The sequence below is a fragment of the Lithobates pipiens genome, unplaced genomic scaffold, assembly GCF_037356315.1.
Source record: "Lithobates pipiens isolate NorthernLeopardFrog02 unplaced genomic scaffold, aLitPip1_a1.2 Scaffold_1, whole genome shotgun sequence".
Lineage (NCBI taxonomy): Eukaryota > Metazoa > Chordata > Amphibia > Anura > Ranidae > Lithobates > Lithobates pipiens.
In genome coordinates, this window is record NW_027507685.1 from 179,379,295 (window position 1) to 179,398,365 (window position 19,071).

Here is a 19,071-nt window from a genome sequence, read left to right on the forward strand (position 1 = left end):
CATGAAGCAACTGCTGGGTATACATAGACCTGTTATATTTGTTCATATTGTATCTTCGTGTCCTACTGCTGATTTTATGTCCGTGTAAGCCACAAGTCCTATCTTTTCAGGTAATCAATTTTCCCGCAACAGTCACAATACAAGAATCCAACCATACTAACTGCTAGTAAAAGCCAGTTTGGTGCAGGTTACAATAACCAAGGCCCATCTGATCTTTGTTCTGAGAAAAACTTTTATCACTCTGCTCCAGCTTAATAAACAAGACTGTTGACATCTCAACCACATGTACCTGTTTTTTAATTCCATAAAGATTATACGGTGACAAGAATCTGATACTTCAGAACCAGCATATGAGAGTACATCATCAACAAGAGTGACATATAAAAGACACTTGCCTGTTTTTTGCTGTCTCGAAAAATTTCCCCGGCATTCTCAATCACATCCTCGTCATTCAGCTCTCCATACGGTTGCTCCTTACATAGCATCAAAATCTCCCACAACGTCACCCCAAACGCCCAGACATCGCTGGCGGTGGTGAATTTTCCCTGTGTGGAAGAACAGGTGATGTTGGGAGTTTTGCTTCACCTTATTTGTTTTCTTTCAAAAGTATTATTGAAGTTTTCAGCAGCAATTTACTGGTTCAAACATATAAGTTGAGTATTATAGCAGTACAGTTATAAAAAAGGACAATGGTATAACTGTTGTCAATGGATGATAGGAGGCTGGGGGAGAAACCTATCCTCTCTCCCACCCCACTTTTCAAAACTCTACCCCTTCTCCAATCCCCTTCATTCAGTCCCCTACCCCATCTTTTTTCCTCTCTATCATAGCTATCAGCTCCAAATGCTCATCCTCCCTACCTTGAAGTATCCGATAAAAAACATACACTTGGAGAGGGATAGGCCTCGGATCGTTTACCCTGACTCTTGGAATTCAATATTTCTTGACTGTTAGGATCCTCCCGCTATCCTAAGCTCCCCGGAAGAACCTTAAGGTTTTGTATTTTTCAAAGTTATATGGTGTTCTAAACTGTGACTACTTCGTAAAGAACCTCTTATTCATAAATACATTTATAAAGTACATTATACATTAAGTATTATAAAGTAATACAATAAAAATAAATTTTGAAAAAATAAAATAAAAAAGGACAACATCTCAAACCTATTGTTCTGTGCTTTGTTAAAGTGGAAGTAAACCCATCGATTTAAAGTTTCAAAAAATGGCATGCCGGGAATGCTAACTGCACATTGGCTGTGCTCGCAACCAAACTGTCAAACCACCCAATGGCTGGTGTCATAACGGATCACATGTGCAGCACCGTGGCAACTGAAGATTAAACAGAGGCAAAGATGGCAGCTTCCGTGGATGAAAAAGATAGGGGATTTACTTCCACTTTAAATAAGGAACTCAGGGAAAATGGTGTAGAAGGGAGGGAGATGTTCTTTATACCCTTTAGGTAGGATTGTTGTGGTGGGGATGGGAGTCTGTCTTTAGAGGCCAAGAGAATGGAAGGTGTGTTAAGAGAGAGATTATGGGGTTGGGTTTTTCCTCTGAATCATACTTACCTAGCTGGATAGCCTCCGTTGGCTCAAACACTCCAAATTGTTTGGTTCTCAGGATCTCAACTTCATTGTCACAATCTTGCATGAGGCTGGGCTGGCTCTGTGACGTCAGCTGACAGCGGACTGAAACCTGCTGTCTTCTGACAATGGGTCACAGGAGTGCAGAACGAACTGCAGCTTTGGTTGTACTTCTTTAAGGAGCAGAACAAATTTAATGGGACAGAATGTAATGTGATAGAGAGTATGTTAGGTAAAGTAGAAAGAGAGGAGTAGTTAGGAAGCATATGGGGTAATTTTACACACAATAGTAAACATCTTTCACTGCTACTTAGAGAATTTTGTTTATTAATTTATTTTTAGTAAATGTAACTTTTTATGTTTAGATGTGTGTAAACTGGTCTTTAATTTAAAGCAGAACTAAAGGCAATATACTTACTTCCTCTCTAACAGACTGGGTCCCTTGCTCATGCCAGCATCCTCTCCTAGGGTGTTGGTCTTCAGGCATCTCCATTGGCTGGCGCAGGATGACATAACTCTTCCACATGCACAGAAGTCTGTCATCCCACCACACAGGAACTGTGCCAGTGATGTAAGCCCGAGTTGCACATGCACAGCTCAGTTTACAAGCCATAGAAGGAGCAATGTTTGTCTCTTCTGTGATAATAGCCTGCTGTTTGCAATCTGTTGTAAGATGACTTCAGTTCCATTTTAATTATGTGCATAAACATTTGATATAGCATCCTTCCATTATATAGTTACTGCAGCAGGTCACAGAAGGTCACTGTGAAAGCTTAACCCCAGACACATTTTTTGGGATAGAATGGTAGAGTGTCCACATTTCTGCCAGATATTTTTTTTCTGTCTGTGTCACCATTGGGGAGGTTTTCCCTGACTTCCTGCCTATACAAGAATTTTTTTAATTAAAATTAACAAGGAGAAGAAAAAGTTAAATATGACAAAGAATTAAGTAAGCTCAATTACCATAAGTATACACTCCCAGGCCATCCATCGGATTGGCAGCACTGCTCGTCCCTGTATCCGGTAGTAGTCTCCAGCATACAAATTGCGGCTCATTCCAAAGTCAGCTATTTTAATGGTTAGGTTTTCACCCACCAGGCAGTTTCGGGAGGCCAGATCCCGGTGCACAAAGTTCAGAGAAGAGAGATACTTCATACCAGAGCAGATCTGTAGGGCCACATGGAGCAGGCTGGGAAAACTGGGCAAGAGAAAAAGACAGATAAACTCATAAGGCAATCAAGGCATGTGGCTGCTCTTTAGAAATTATCCATTGAATAGGGTCACCGCTTCATTCCTTTAAAACATCATAGTGTATACACTCTGGCCTTATGGCTAATAAAACCAGGTAAGGTACTAAATAAATCAAACTACTACCTTTAACTATATTCAAACCCTAACCAATAAGTTTTTCTTATTTGTCTTTTCCTTTTTGGTTTATTCATTAAGTCATTGAAAGCGTTTAATCAGTTTGATAAGTGCAAAAAATACCTGTTTACTTGCCAAAAACCCTGTAAGCTTATATCTTCCTGTAGTGACCCGATAACACACAGTGCTTTTGTGACTCTAAAATGTGATTGTTTTTTTTTTAGCCCTGCCCAGGTTACTTCTGTTGACTACAGAACACCTCCCCCGTATACACCGCTCCAAAGATGTTGCTAGCAGGACTTTTTTTTTAAGCGTCCTGCCAGCGCACCGCTCCAGTGTGAAAGCTTTCACATTGGAGAGACAGCAACGGCTCTTTCAGGGCGCTTTCCAGGCACTATTTTTTGCGCTGTAGCACCTGCAAAGCATCCCAGTGTTAGGCTGGATTCACACCTATGCATTTTTAGTGCTTTTTGCATTTTGCAGAATTGCACTACAGAACATGTTCAATAGGAAACCATGTTAAATGGACGTAGTGTAAATCTGCAAAATGCAAGCACTAAAAATGCATAGGTGTGAATCCAGCCTTAAAGGGGTCTTGGGAGGGGGGTGGGATTAATGGGGGCTACAAATATCTTTTAGGCTTTATAACCACTTTAAAGGGATGGGATAGCAACCCAAGCTATGCAGTAATTATATTGGCAAAATTCATTTTGGATAAGTTCTTTTGGATGATAGAACACTTTGGCAGTCTCTGTGCGTCTATTCCATGTACCATTACCCAGAGTTACCAATCAGATTCCACCTTTACTGTATCAGAATCTGTGAAGGATTTTTTTGGACTAGTTGCTAAAGGTAACTTTGCACATTGTTGTTTACCCTACTGAAAAAAAAGCCCCCATTTGGGGTAAGTTTGTGTCTTTTCTTTCTAATGATGGGATACTGCATCTATCCCCAGTTAAGACAAATTTAGCATAATGTATTATTATTTATCTATTACAGATATTTGTATAGCGCTGACAATTTAAGCTGCACTTTACATATACAGTATATTGTACATGCACATCAGTCCCTGTCCTCAAGGAGCTTACAACCTAAGGTCTTTAACTCCCATTTATACATTCACATACTAGGGCCAATTTAGACAGGGGCCAACTAACCTACCAGCATGTCTTTGGAGTGTGGGATTAAACCAGATTAACTAGTGGAAACCCGCACAGGGAGAACATGCAAACTCCAGGCAGGTAGTGGCGTGGTGGGATTTAAATTATGTTTGCCTATCGCTGGTGTGGATTTCCTTTATACTCCATCTTCCAGTAGCAAAGTGGTGCAAAGAGCAAGAATATTGTACCATGTGCATCAAACAATTACAAATAATCTGAATGAACATCAATTTAGTCAGCATAGCAGTTCTTCCTGGGTGCTAGTATTGAGTGCACCTTTCTGTCTACTTCACTCAATTAGCCAGCAGGAATATATTCTTTTTTTGTCAAAGTTTTTTAAGAAATCCTCCCTGCAATTACATTTCTACTGTTTTGTTTCCCTATCCATTCTTATGAAAAGAACAGTTGGAATTTGATTGTTTACCTGGATCAAAAGCATACAGTTTTTGTTTTACATACTTCTATAATTGAGACTCAGCATCGTACCCAAGCCACATACAATCTGAATAAAATGGTTTCCTCACCTGATGCAGGGAGGGTTGTGCCCATCTTCCATGCTCTCGTCCTCCTCTGCCAGCTGATGGGAACTCAAGAACTGGTTAAGGTCCCCGTTCTCCATGTACTCAGTGATCATGCACAGCGGGTCCTCATCCAGACATGCCCCCAAGAGACGTATGATGTGTGGGTCACTCAGGCGTGACAGGATCTTTAATTCCTTCAGGAAATCACTCCTGCAGACCAATCAGAAAATTACATACGGTACATCAGAAAACAAGAGAGGGTCAACCTCAAAGCATCATCAGTTCCAACAGCACTTATATTTCACTGCTGTATAGAGGCTGGTGAAAATTCTTCCAGAATCCTACTGTATACACTAGATCAGTGGTTCCCAACTACTGTCCTCAGGACCCACTAACAGGCCAGGTTTGCAAGATAACTGAAATACATGACAGGTGAAATAATTTGCTGCTCAGTGATTGCAGTATTCTAGTCTGCATCTATCCAAGGTAATACTTAAAATCTGGCCTGTTAGTGGGTCCTAAGAACAGGAGTTGAGAATCACTGCACTAGATGTATGCAGATGCCCTCCAAAATATTGAGTTCAGGTGTTTCCAGAGAAGAGTCCTGTCAATGCCACAACATGCAAGGACATTTAGGACAATTGCACGCATCAAGCCCTGGGGCTACAGTTTGGGGAAGGCCCTGTTCTATTCCAGAATGACTGTGTTTCTGTGCACAAAGCCAGTTCTATACAGACATGGTTTGAGGAGTTTGGTGTGAAATCGAGTGTCCTGCACAGAGCCCTGTCCTTAACCCTTCTGAACACCTTTGGGAAGAATTGGAGCCACATCTGCCAGCCAAGTCTTTAGGTCAAAGCCAAAGCTGGATCAAGTATCTGTATATAGGGGATAGTGTGTGTCTTGTTAGTGGAGGAGGAAGCGGTGCTGGATCGGTAAATTGTACATTTATATGTATTTTATATATATTATTATTAGTATACAGGATTTATATAGCACCAACAGTTTACACAGCGCTTTACAACATTAGGGCAGACATTACAATACAATACAATACAATTCAAGACAGGGGGAATCAGAGGGCCCTGCTGGTTAGAGCTTACAATCTAGGAGATATACGGTACCCTCGTAGTTGCTGCTAAGTGGATGCCCAGGGTTCTTTTCCTGATAATTGCAGCACAGCCAGGCACACAAGCCAATCACTCTTCACGACTCATTCTAGGGCTTTTTTGGATGCATTAATGAAAACTTGAACTTGGATACGTAGTGAATAATTGTCGGATATTTCAGTAACCTTTAGTAGCAATTTGAAGACACTAAAAACTTTTTTCTTTAGAACTCTGAGCCCAGTCCTTGCACAAATAAATGATGGACTGAGCTTTGTAGCAGCAACCTGAGGAGATTAGTCATCCTCCTAGAAATCTGAGCAAAGTCCTTTCACTAAGAATTAAATAGACTTAGTTCTTCAGGACAATGGATGGTGCTGGGTGGGGATGAAGATGATTGAGTTGCAGTATGAACACACTGCAACTCAATCAGGAGAAGGAGATTAAATAAAGTCCAAATTGACTACAGCACAGGGAGCACAGCAGCACACACTAACTTTTGTTTACTTACCTTCCACGCTGCTCGTATCTATCTGCATGCACCTGATAGGGCTGGGTCCACGTTTACTGCTGACCACACCCCCTGTCCATGTCCTGGCCAATAATACTGCAAACTAACTTCACAGCAGCACCCAGGGAAGGAAGAGCGAGTGCTGCCCATGATCACCTGCTGGGGCGGGAGAGGGGATCAGCTAGTCAGAAAGGCAGTGCAGGCTCGCTTGGGCTTGCTGTATTATATGATAATACTTTTTTCTCTTCTCTATAGTGAGCGAGCAAACGAGGGGGAGGGCTAGTGAAAGTGATAAGAGACAGAGGATTCTCTTTCTCCTTCTTTATAGCGGGCGCATGTGACAGGTCTATATTTCATGTGCTGCTGTAGGGGGAGTGGGCCCTGGCCAGGTGGGCCCCTTGGGACATTTGGGCCCCTTACATGGGTACTGTCTGTACCCCCTGATGGCGGCCCTGAAAGTAGGCCTCCAGCTAGCCAACCTTTGAACTGTCAGACTTGCGTAGGGGGCAAACAGCCCCCCTAGGCTGTCATCTCCTCAGGAAAAGGTACACCTCTGCTCCTAGACTCAGTATTTATACACACTTCAAATTGCCATCTGAGCACCTCACCCCAGGGATTAGCCAGGGCTGTATAAATATTCAGCTGCTGATTAGCACTGCACACTATCTTCCAGAATATTTGCAGCCACTTAAACACAGAACAGACCAGAACAATCAGTTGCAGCTCCGCCAAATGTACCTAACAACAAAATGCAGCTCCACTGAATACAGTGGGCTAGAACTAAATTTACATAATCCTAGCACCTATATAGGAGGGTGCTACATAAGTGACAATGTGTGAATTGTCAAGCAGTGAAGGAAAAAGTAGTGCTGGGACTGAGCTGTATATAAGGTGACAGTGTATAACTCGTCAGAAAGTGGAGGAGGAACCAGTGTTGCATCAGTAAGCTATATATAAGGTGAAAGCGCATGTCTTGTTAAATCGTCTAAGAGGTAGCAGTGTTGGATCAGTAAACTGTATATAAGGCGACAGTGTGCATTTTATCAGCAGTGCTAGGAAAAGGTCATCCAGGGTAACGATGGGCCAAACTGCGCACCCCCCCCCCCCCCCCCACGATGTGTGAGCTTCGGGGATCCCATGCTACTGTCAGCTCTCCTGTCAGCTTTGCAACAGAAGGAATTCCCCACATGGCACCCCCCCCCCCACCCTGCAATAAATCGCTGTGCCCTGGGCAGGTGCCCCAACTTGTTGACAGCAGCAACCAGGAAGCCTGTACTGGCTGGCAGAAGCCACGTCTATCTGCCACTGTAAGCATGTATCCACACATCAAGCAGTTAAATGCAATTAAGGACTGATTAGGGACTGATGATCATCCCTGCAGTCTCTCTACGTCCAAGGCAAACAAACTTTCCCTAACTGCATGTAGCAGCTTCATATGCACATGTTTACAGCGGTGAACAGCCTCAACTCCTGTCAGACATTTTTTTGACTTGTATGGGCTTCCTGTCCATGGCTGTCTGAAAACACCTGGGCTCCTGGCCACAGATATCTGCAGGATACTTGCTGCACCATAATCAATTTTGCCATGTGAATGAAGTCTACAAATTTGGATCAATGAGGAGGCTTAGAAAGGTACAAGTGCTCAGATGGCTTCCTTATATCATAACATAAAAGGATTACCTAGCATTTTTATTTGCATCTGCCCTTAGTAACTTCACAGCCACGAGTAGACTCCGCCCCTTGCGCATGTTGAAAGGAAACTGTAGAACAGGTAGTTCATGGGGATTGACCACTTCACACAGGTGAACCTGAAATTTACAACAGAAGTTGAATATTATATCTCAGATTTTATTGTGTATCACAGAGAGGAAAAACAAAAATTATCTAGAATTCTTATAGAGAAATTTGGCAATGACAGGAACACCTTTTACGACACTTTAGACAAAACTTCAAATGGAAAAAAAAAGAACAGGAATGCTTATATTTGTTTCAGAAACCAGAACTTGAGCTCCCATTAATGGCACCTTCATGACCAAACTCTGGTGTGGAAGGCTTGGTTCAACTCACGAAAACTGATCACTGGTTTGCTTTATTTGAATGTACAGCAAGTTTCCCATGTCTCTTCAGCAGAGGTCACTTAAGCAGTGCTCCAGAATTTGTTCATATGGCGGGTATCAAAGGAAGCTTGGAACATTGGTTTCTACAGCAGGCATTGGTTTAGTACCTACAGTATCTCACAAAAGTGAGTACACCCCTCACATTTTTGTAAATATTTTATTATATCTTTTCATGTGACAACCCTGAAGAAATGACACTTTGCTACAATGTAAAGTACTGAGTGTACAGCTTGTATACCAGTGTAAATTTGTTTTCCCCTTAAAATAACTCATCACACAGCCATTAATGTCTAAACCGCTGGCAACAAAAGTGAGTACACCCCTAAGTGAAAATGTCCAAATTGGGCCCAAAGTGTAAATATTTTGTGTGGCCACCATTATTTTCTAGCACTACCTTAACCCTCTTGGGCATGGAGTTCACTAGAGCATCACAGGTTGCCACTAGAGTCCTCTTCCACTCCTCCATGACGACATCATGGAGCTGGTGGATTTAGAGACCTTGAGCTCCTCCGCTATCCATCTGAGGATGCCCCACAGATGTTTATTAGGGATTAGGTCTGAAGACATGCTTGGCCAGTCCATCACCTTAACCTTCAGCTTCTTTAGCAATGCAGTGGTCATCTTGGAGGTGTGTTTGGGGTCGTTATCATGTTGTAATTCTGCCCTGTGGCTCAGTCTCCGACGAGAGGGGATCTTGCACTGCTTCAGTATGTCACAGTACGTGTTGGCATTCATGGTTCCCTCAATGAACTGTAGCTCCCCAGTGTCGGCAGCACTCATGCAGCCCCAGACCATGACACTCCCACCACAATGCTTGACTGTAGGCAAGACACACTTGTCTTTGTACTCCTCACCTGGTTGCCACCACACATCTTTAACACCATTTGAACCAAATAAGTTTATCTTGGTCTCATTGGACCACAGGGCATGGTTCTAGTAATCCACCTCCTTAGTCTGCTTGTCTCCAGCTAACTGTTTGCGGGCTTTCTTGTGCATCATCTTTAGAAGAGGCTTCCTTCTGGGGCAACAGCCATGTAGATCAATTTTATGCAGTGTGCGGCGTATGGTCTGAGCACTGACAGGCTGACCCCCCACCTCTTCAACAATTCTGGCAGCACTCATACATCTATTTCCCAAAGACAACCTCTGGCTATGACGCTGAGCACGTGCATGCGACTTCTTTGGTTCACCATGATGAGACCTGTTCTGAGTGAAACTTGTCCTGTTAAACCGCTGTGTGATCTTGGTCACAGTCCTGCAGCTCAGTTTCACGGTCTTGGCAATCTTCTTATAGCCTAGGCCATCTTTATGTAGAGCAACAATTCTTATTTCAGATCCTCAAAGAGTTCTTTGCCATGAGGTGCCATGTTGAACTTCCAGTGACCAGTATGAGAAAGTGAGAACGATAACACCAAATTTAACACACCTGCTCCCCATTCACACCTGAGACCTTGTAAACACTAACAAGTCACATGACATAAGGGAGGGAAAATGGCTAATTGGGCCCAATTTGGACATTTTCACTTAAGGGTGTACTCACTTTTGTTGCCAGTGGTTTAGACATTAATGGCTGTGTGTTGAGTTATTTTGAGGGGACAGCAAATTTACACTGTTATATAAACTGTAAACTCACTACTTTCCACTGTAGGAAAGTGCCATTTCTTTAGTGTTGTAACATAAAAAGATATAATAAAATATTTAAAAAAATGTGAGGGGTGTACTCACTTTTGTGAGATACTGTATTTTTCCATTCATAGCTAAAATATCACTTTTATGTAGACTTTCATAAGGTAGTGAAAAGGTGTGTTGCAACCTCTATTAACCATTAAGCTTGGACATTTAAATGGTTTGGAAGAACACAAATAATAAGATTAATAAGAACCCAACCCTTAACCTGCTCAGTAGACTGACTCTTTAAGCCCCCCCCCCCTGCAAACCCTGAACCTAACACTTCAAGATGCCATGGAACTCTAAGATTGGTGCAGAAACTTAGCTGTCCCTTCACCGGAAACTACCTGTGCCAAAAATCACTCACACCCAGAACAATGCAGGTAGTCTGTTTGGGGCTCCTCTGGTATTTGTCTCTTGGGCTTGTTTATTTTTAAAAAAAATTTTAATAGGGGTTAGACAAATCAGAGTTATGGATTAGCAGATGTATAAAGTAAGGAATAGCTAAGTAGAACAGACTGGGCAAGCAGGCAGAAATATGTACACTAATTGTGTAGCACCTTGATGTATCTCTAATGCAATTGCAGTATGGGAAAAGGTGGCTGACACATAAGTGTTAGTAATGGGATAGTGAGGAAGTACAAGGTAAAATGAGTGACCAGGAACAACTGTAAAATGCAGAGAAGAACAGAAGGGAGGTGTCAGAAAAAAGATATCCACTGTGCGCATATAGTCCAGATTCACGGTTCATATGTCTTCCAGATCGAATCCTTGCAACTCTCCAGCAGTACAAGACATACTGAGTTTTCTTCAACCAGGACTTGGCCTGTCTCTAGCAGTGAGCTCACTAAGAGTACAAGTATCAGCCATCTTGCCATTCACAGGATTCTCATGGGCAAATCATTCTCTGGTCCATTAGTTCTTTAAAGGAGCCATAAGGCTTAGACCTCAAAGAAGACCGAGGTTCCCCAAATGGGACCTTCCTCTTGTTTTGAATTTTCTCTCCAATCTAGGATCAGATCCTGATAAACCTCTTTTCACAAGAGACCTCACGCTCAAGACTACTTTCTGGGTAGCTGTGACTTCGACCAAAAGAGTTTCAGAAATTTAGGTTCAGAGGAACCATTTCTGACCTTTTTCCCAGACAGAGCGGTGTTGTTTCCCATGTTAGGGTCAAACCCTAAAGTGACCTCAGTCTTCCATGAAAACCAAGAGATTGTGCTTCCTACTTTTAAAACAACAGACAATCAAGATGTTCATCCTCTTGACGTAGGCCACATTCTAAAACAATACCTGGAGATTACGGCTCCTTTCAGACAAACACATTTCTCTTCGTCCTTCTACATGGTAAAAACCAAGGAATGCGAGCTTCGTTCAGATCAATTTCTTCCTGGATTGTACAGACCATTCAGAGGGCATACAGGGCAAAGGGCTTGGCTCCTCCTGAGGCAGTGACGGCTCATTCAACCCAGAGTATCTCGACTTCTTGGGCAGCTTCTTTGCATGTTTTACCTGAAATCATTTGTAGAGCGGCCTCTTGGTCTCCTATAAACACATTTGTCTCTCACTACTTTGTTGAACCAGCTGCTCTGTCATCCATTCATTTTGGTTTACAAATATTGTCGGTTGACAATGTTAAATAAAGTTTGGTTTCTTTGCTCAACATTTTGCCCACCCGGGTGTGTTTGGCGAGTTATTTCCCACATGTATGCTGCCATGGAGCCTGTCAGGAAAACTGAAAATTTATATCAAATACTTACCGTAATTTTCCTTTCCTTATAGGCTCCATGGCAGCAGGAGTCCCCTCCCAAATGTCTGGAGTAGGCTAGTTACGGAACATGGATAGCAGCCTAGAGCAAAGATTTATGGGAGAGGGGTCCTATTGGGTAGTTATGGAGGCAAGGCTAACCCACACGTATGCTGCCATGGAGCCTATCAGGAAAGGAAAATTACGGTAAGTAATTGATATAAATTTTCAGTTTTAACATAGACTATATTGTCTGTCAGAGATGCTCAACTGAAGTGGGTACATTAATAAACAGGTTATGGACTTGCCTTCTACAAAATCTATGGAGGGAAGTCATTTCTACTGTCAATCTGGTAGGAGGGTTGGCTGTTCCTATGGACCTCCTGATCTTTGTGCTGGATGCTCATTGAGTTAATTATGAAACTGTATTTTATTGGCTGCGTTAATGCTTTTTGGCATATTCAATGATACTGTTTTCTGTACCTGCTACATGTACTCTATGGTAAGTTGGCATGTACACTTTGTGCAACTTAATAAACATTTTTTCAGCAAAAAAAAAAAAAACACGTGATGGATGACACTGAGATTTAGGAAAATTGACAAGTGAACAAGAGACACAATACACTTTTCATTCTTTAATCAACATATGTAGCTATAACAGTTACCTCTCCAATTTCTTACTTTTTCTTTTTCTTTCTTTTTTTTTGTTTGTACTAGGTTTAAATGTTCAATAATAAGAATTTGCAAAAAAAAAAAAGTTACCTCTCCAAACTGCCCTTCTCCCAGCTTCTCTCGGAAGAGGAGATGTCCTCGAGGGAACTTGCTGAGGGGTAATTCTTTGGAGGTGAGAGTGTCGGCAGTCAGAGCAGGTACGGCATAGGTGTTGCCCCCTGTCACCCCTTGCAGAGTGACAATATCTGCTTCTGCGTAGTGCGGGACACTCGGAGGGCAAATGGCAGGTAACTTAGGGGACTCCAGCTCCCTGTATCCCCCTTCTAGGGAGAAAGAGAAAAAGGGAATCAAGTGAGAGAGAGTAAGGAAAGATAGGGTTGTAATGAAGAAAACAAAGAACAATAAAGATAGCAAAAGAAGTATGAAGCAATAAAGAAGGAAAGAAGAAAAGGTCTGGGATAGCATAACATATCATATGATAGTATAAAAGTAGTTGAAATGGTGACAACGTTAAAAACGCTCCAGGCAGTGAAGAATCAGATACAGAGAAGGACAGTGAAATGGACAGTAGAAAGAAATATATATGTGTAGTTAAGAGTTGACCATCTTGTGTTGTGGGCAGCTCCAATGTGACAGCCCCTTACCCTGGCTGTTGATTGGTTTAGCCTGCAGGCCGCCAGGTTCTGTGATTGGCCGGCTGTAGGTGGCAAGCAGGAGCTCATAGGCTGGGTTGTTTAACAGTAGAGCTGGAGAGACACATGCAGAGTACAGAGGGTACACCTCAATAAACATGCAGACACCATAGACACAATATTATATACATATATACAAACACATGCGCACACAACTGCCTTCCCACGGACTAATCCGTTTATGACATACAGACAATATCCGACATCAAAGTCCACAGCAGGTCGATATTCCACTACATCTGATTGAGATAAATGAGTGATTCAGAGGTTTGCATATTCTGTATGTACACTGATAACACATTTACCTTATTGTGTTTTAAATGATCTTTAGTATAAATCAGGTAAAAACATCAATACAAAAAATTATGCAAAGTTCATTTCTTTATAAAGCAGTCACAGTGAAAAAGCCTGTGCAGAGTAGGACCTTTGCTCTTTGCAGGAAAACAGTGGACTCTCTGCAGACGTCTGACATGCCCCATGGCGCGTCAGATCTATAGCTCTGCAATCAGCGAAACCCATGCTCCCTGTTGACTGGAGAGCTCTAGCACTGAAGATCAGATATTTTAACTGGCCATGCTGGCATTGCAGAGCAAGATAGATAAAGAAGGCCATTTACAAAGTATGTTAAAAAATTATTTCTTTGTCTACTTTGAGCTTACACTGACATTTAGTTGTCCAATTTATCAGGCATACCAGGAATACTGTCGCTTATGTCTGGATTAGACATTGTCCTTAGTAGAGGTTGAGGTACCTCAGCAGAAACTAGGGGGCATTCCAGGGACTTTCTAGTTCCTCAGCATCCAATGAGCCACAGTTTGCCACCCTCTATGGCTTTTAAATAGGTTGGTGTTATACTGTGACACAACACAAGTATACAGTATATAAACACATGAACATTAAGGCTAACATGAATGAAAACATGGAATACTTGGTTAGGACAACATCAGTTATGATCTCCTTCTCACCTGAACAGATAAATACAATCATGCATTTAGTAAAATCATCTGTAAATATCTATATTGCATGCACATGAATTTCAATACTCCCTACAAACATGCACAAAGCCCTCCACATACATGCATACACACTGCCCAGGATACATATAGATCTTCCCTACCTGCACCCTCAGAACTGGAGCACAAAGTGGGCATCTTGGCGAGAACACTGTGGCTTGGCTCCTGGTACTCCCCCTCTGCAGTCAGAATACGCTCATAGCGGTTACTGTGGCGGGATGCCAGCGAGAGGTTCTGTGTGTTGTTGATGACAACAGTGTCAGAAGGGAGGGAAAGGTGGGCAGTGAGGTCACTGTCGGAGGGACGATGCTGAGCCTGGAAGAAAACAGAAGAAAAAAACAAAATAAAATTTTCTGTTTTTCGGGGTAGCAGCCAATTCACTTGTCATACCAACCAGAATAAAAGGAGTGCAAATACATGCCATGAAAAAAGCACAGCTCATTGGCTACAAAAAACAACTGCAGTATCTGTTTCAAAATCAATAGGATAGTATTACCTATAACACCAATCTCCCTAATATAAAGACTTTACTGTGTGAATTGCCCCAAAAAAAAATATGAATATACAGTTCAGCCTGGTATAAAAAATAGCAATATGGAATTATTTGCTACTCTTGGGTCGCTCTAGTCTTTGGGACTTGCTAAGGAAGTATACAGGTGGCCATTGCTAATCTCTATATCTAAAAAGGTCAGTAAAAAGCTTTGTTCCCGGTCTTTTATGCTGATCCACTGACTTCAGTGCTCTCTGGAGTCACTGATTTGGAGCAGGTATCACAAGTTGTGACTGTACTCAGATTTTTCTGATCCGTGTTCTTGTTCTGAGTCAGTCTGTTAAAAAGTATTGAAGCCAGAGACATCTGTTGCTGCTGGAAAAGTGAGCCAGGGCTGCATTTGAGGCTCCCAGGATTTAAATGGCTGTCCACAATGGTTTTACAAATTTACAATTCAAGTGCAACTCTGCCCACATTTTTTTAGGCCCGGTTCACAACTATGCGAATTGGATGGACTTGCATGAATGAGGTTGGTTCATATATGTGCAATGCGTTCGCACTCTGCATTGCCCAAAAAACGCGTGCGTTTTATGGGCATTGCACTGCGAATTGCAAGCACATTATCATATATGGGAACGTATCTGATTCGCAGATGCATTCCGTTGTGAACAGGATAAAATCCTGACATAAGCCTGACCTGATACTGATGCAATCCTGACCTGATCCTGATCAAAAACTGACGTGAAACGCTGAACAACAGATTTTTTTCTTCGCAGGGAAACCGGAGCTTCAATTCACACAGCACATGTGTGAACCAGGCCTCAAATATATTACAATAATTTAGTGCTTCAGTGCTGTTCTTTGTGTCTTTCTTGCACAGTGATTGCTGCCCTACTTGCAGGTTGCATGACACTGAGCTTCCACCTTACCTTTAAGCCCAGGCTGCCATGACAGCATTCACTGGCTCAGCATCATCAACAAGCCTGGGCTCATAGTGTACTGGCGAAAAGAAAGTAACTTGCATGTCACATGTAACTGCAACATGTGAGTACCATTAAAACCCACCTACAGCCCAATGAAGGAAGCACTCACTATATGACCACATAGAATACACAGAATCAGAATACAGAATTAGGGTATGTATACTTTTAATCATTATGTGGACTTTGTCAGCAGTTTTGGGAATTCATCGTTGCAACAAGATGATGGGAATAATCTTACCAACTGAGCAACGGTGGTCGGTCCATTACTTCCTGGTTTTCTTGTGCTAATTGGAGAGGGGAGGGGCCTCCCCTCTCCATTGAACACCCCGGGATTAGTCCTCATGGCGGCCATGTTTTTGTAGCCCGCCGGAAGTAACTTTGTTCTCACAGGGAGAACAAAGCACTCGGCCAGGTGGATGCTGGTTGGCGCGATTGATTGCCCCACAAAGCATCTCCAAACCTCGCCAATGAAGCGCCACGTCTGCAATAGTGCATTGTGTCCGGCGTCCGGACACAGTGCACTTAGTTAAAGGACATTTCTTTTTATTTTTATTTTTTCTTAAAGGGGCCATTTCCCCCCAAAAAATTTTTACTTTTTTTTGTGACTACACCTTGTTCATCAGCTGCAGCCTACGGGGGGGGGGGGGGGGGTTGGCGCACAGGCACCCCCTATGGACAGGCCACCACTGATGTGGAGAGAAGAGGGGGTGTAAGGAGGTTGAGGGGAAAGGGCCAGGTAGTTTATTTGATAACCTAGACTGGGCTTTACCTTGGCATGGGGAAGGGTTTGACCCCTCGCCTGATCTTTATTGCTGTCAGTGACCCAACAGGAAATGTTCTCTTCTCTGGGTCTTGCTGTGACAGTCAAGAATCAGATTAAAACCATCTCTCTATCTAGAGTGCATTATCCCTATATTCCTAAGAAAACACCACTTTGGAGTCTGTAGCCAGCAGCTTGATGGTTTCACTGACACCTAGTGGATCCTCAATTCTATATGTAGAATGCATTCTAGGCCAGCAAGTCCACTTCACAGCAGAGCTCTGGCTATCAGATCAGGGTCTGAGCTAGTACCTTTATGTTGGGACACAGGTGGCACAGGTGGCAAACCTTACAAATAGCATTTGTAATGAACACATTTGCTCTAATTGATGTATTAAATGATTGCTACTTGTTTAATATAGGCTATTTCCTTGTCCCCCAGACTTACACTGTGTTCTTCTACCCCACTATCATCCATCTAATCACCTACCTTCCCAAGCAATCGCCTCCAGCGTTGCCTCCAAAGGATAAGAATAATGACAACCAATAAAAGCAGGATTATGACCACCAGGCAGCCAATCAGAATGGAGGTGTTGTTGTTGTCATCCATAGCAATTGGTTGGTTTATCCGGTTAACACTGACAGCTTCTAGTTAGGAGAAAAGGAAGATAAGGAAAGTGAAGGTGTTACTTAAAGCAATGGTCAGATTTTTGCTGTCATTCTTCTGCTGAAGCTTAGAAATTATGACATCCAATCCGTTAATGAAGAACAATAGCTGGTGTTAAATAAGGTAATGTTAAATGAGGTAATGGTTTTTGTGTACTGTGTCCTACTGAGGAGATCCCCTTTTCACCTCCTTCACGAGTGTCCCCACTTGAAGATCTCTGATGAGGCCTCAAAATTTTGGATTTTCCTATCCAGGATGACAATAATCACCAGTACAACTGAAGAGGGTAAATCTTCTCAGTGAGGACACAACAGCAATACAAACCTGACTGGAGTTCTAACCTTTCCCTACTCTCTCCGAAACAAAAAAAAAAAAAATATGTTTCCAACAGGTCCCCTTGGCTTTTGTCAAACAGGGGCAGACACACACTAATTGAAATTCAGTTGGTCCCTGCTGAACTGGTTAAATTTTGATGGCCAACTTTAGCTGGAAAGCCCAGTCAATATTTTGCTATTAGACGCCATGATATTAAGGCTGAGGTCTTACAATCATTTCTAAGACCTCAGTCTTTGAATCATGGGGTCTAAATATTAGTAGAAAATAGAGGTACAACTGGTATACTAAAATAGAGGGTTGTAATGCTACAAAAAGACATAAAAACTTTAACATGGGAAGATATAATTAGACATGACAGGAACACAACATTGACACCCTCACCGTGAACACTTTCACTGAAGCTGCCCATGGTGGTGATAGCTGGTCTTGTTCTTTGACTGGTGCCCTGTGGCAAGCCTGTTACTGCTGGTTGGGGTGTGGTCTCTCTTGGTTCTGGTAGAGGGCTTGGTTCTTCTGGTTCTGATGAGTCCAGGACATCTGTACATGAAAAATCCATGAGAGTGGCCCATGTAAGATCCAGAACAATATAGCCATTAAAAGAAAACTTTAGTCTAACACAAAAATTAGTTACAGATCCTGAGACCTGTGACAGTTGCAAAACAAGATGGGGCATGTCCATTTACAGATTTTTTTTTTGCGGGTTTTAACAGTTATTTACTTTCGATCAAACAATTTATAATCAGTTTAATGCTTTGGTCTACTGTTTTACCCACCAAAGGATTTGTAATACATGATGCAAACATACTGTATCATGGTCTCTGGTTTAGCACGACTTCTTCCTAGGTCACCTTCCCTGGTGGCAGGGGCGTTGCTAGGTGGCAAAAAGACCAAGGGCTTCAGCCCGAAGTCCAAGGCCAGTAAGGGGGGGGGGGGAGGCGGGGGGTGGTGCTGTGGACGTGTGGGCCCCATCTACTCTTGACAAAGAGGGACACACTGAGTTTCCCCTCATTAACATACAATAGAGAAGTCCAGCTTCTAGATACAGTGCATCCGGAAAGTATTCACAGTGCTTCACTTTTTCCAGATTTTATTTTGTTACAGCCTTATTCCAAAATGGATTACATTTATTATTTTCCTCAAAATTCTAAAAACAATACTATTAATGACAATGTGAAAAAAATTTGTTTGAAATATTTGCAAATTAATTAAAAATACAAAACGAAAAAAAAAAAAATCACATGTACATAAGTATTCACAGTCTTTGAATGGGTAATAGTGTTGCACTGTCAACCACTGTACCAACTTTAACCACTAGAGATCCGCGCTATAGCCAAATGACGGCTACAGCACGGACCTCCTTTTCCGGGACTACGTCTATTGACGTTGTCCCGTGCACGAGCGGCCTGCGTGTCCCCTGAGGGGCGCGCGTGGCGCACTCTGTGATCAGCGAGTCTATGAGACTCGCCTGATCACGGATTGAAGCAAAGGGTCGATCCCAACCCCTTACCACGTGATCAGCTGTCAGCCAATGACAGCTGATCATGTGATACAACGGAGCCGGTAATCGGCTATTTTTCACCGGCGGCCGTGATCGGGACATCAGTCCCGATCACGGCCAGCTTACCAGTTCCCACCTGCCCCCTGCCAGTGCCACCTCAGTAATTAAAAAGTGCCCCCATCAGTGCC

The 19,071-nt window shown here is 42.6% G+C and overlaps 1 protein-coding gene across 5 annotated transcripts in view; it reads right to left on the reverse strand.

Moving 5' to 3' along the window:
* DDR1 (discoidin domain receptor tyrosine kinase 1) overlaps positions 1 to 19,071 on the reverse strand; it is a 141,092-nt gene that overhangs the window by 10,094 nt on the left and 111,927 nt on the right. For 3 of the 5 annotated variants that reach the window (XM_077478969.1, XM_077478970.1, XM_077478966.1), the window contains 9 exons: positions 17,767 to 17,922; positions 16,873 to 17,030; positions 14,254 to 14,464; positions 13,089 to 13,190; positions 12,535 to 12,767; positions 7,921 to 8,048; positions 4,630 to 4,836; positions 2,544 to 2,778; positions 396 to 545 (listed from right to left, as the gene is read on the reverse strand). In XM_077478969.1, the coding sequence (XP_077335095.1) occupies positions 396 to 545; positions 2,544 to 2,778; positions 4,630 to 4,836; positions 7,921 to 8,048; positions 12,535 to 12,767; positions 13,089 to 13,190; positions 14,254 to 14,464; positions 16,873 to 17,030; positions 17,767 to 17,922 (1,580 nt within the window). The remainder of the gene's footprint in view (positions 1 to 395; positions 546 to 2,543; positions 2,779 to 4,629; positions 4,837 to 7,920; positions 8,049 to 12,534; positions 12,768 to 13,088; positions 13,191 to 14,253; positions 14,465 to 16,872; positions 17,031 to 17,766; positions 17,923 to 19,071) is intronic. The other 2 variants (XM_077478967.1, XM_077478971.1) reach the window with 2 other exon arrangements.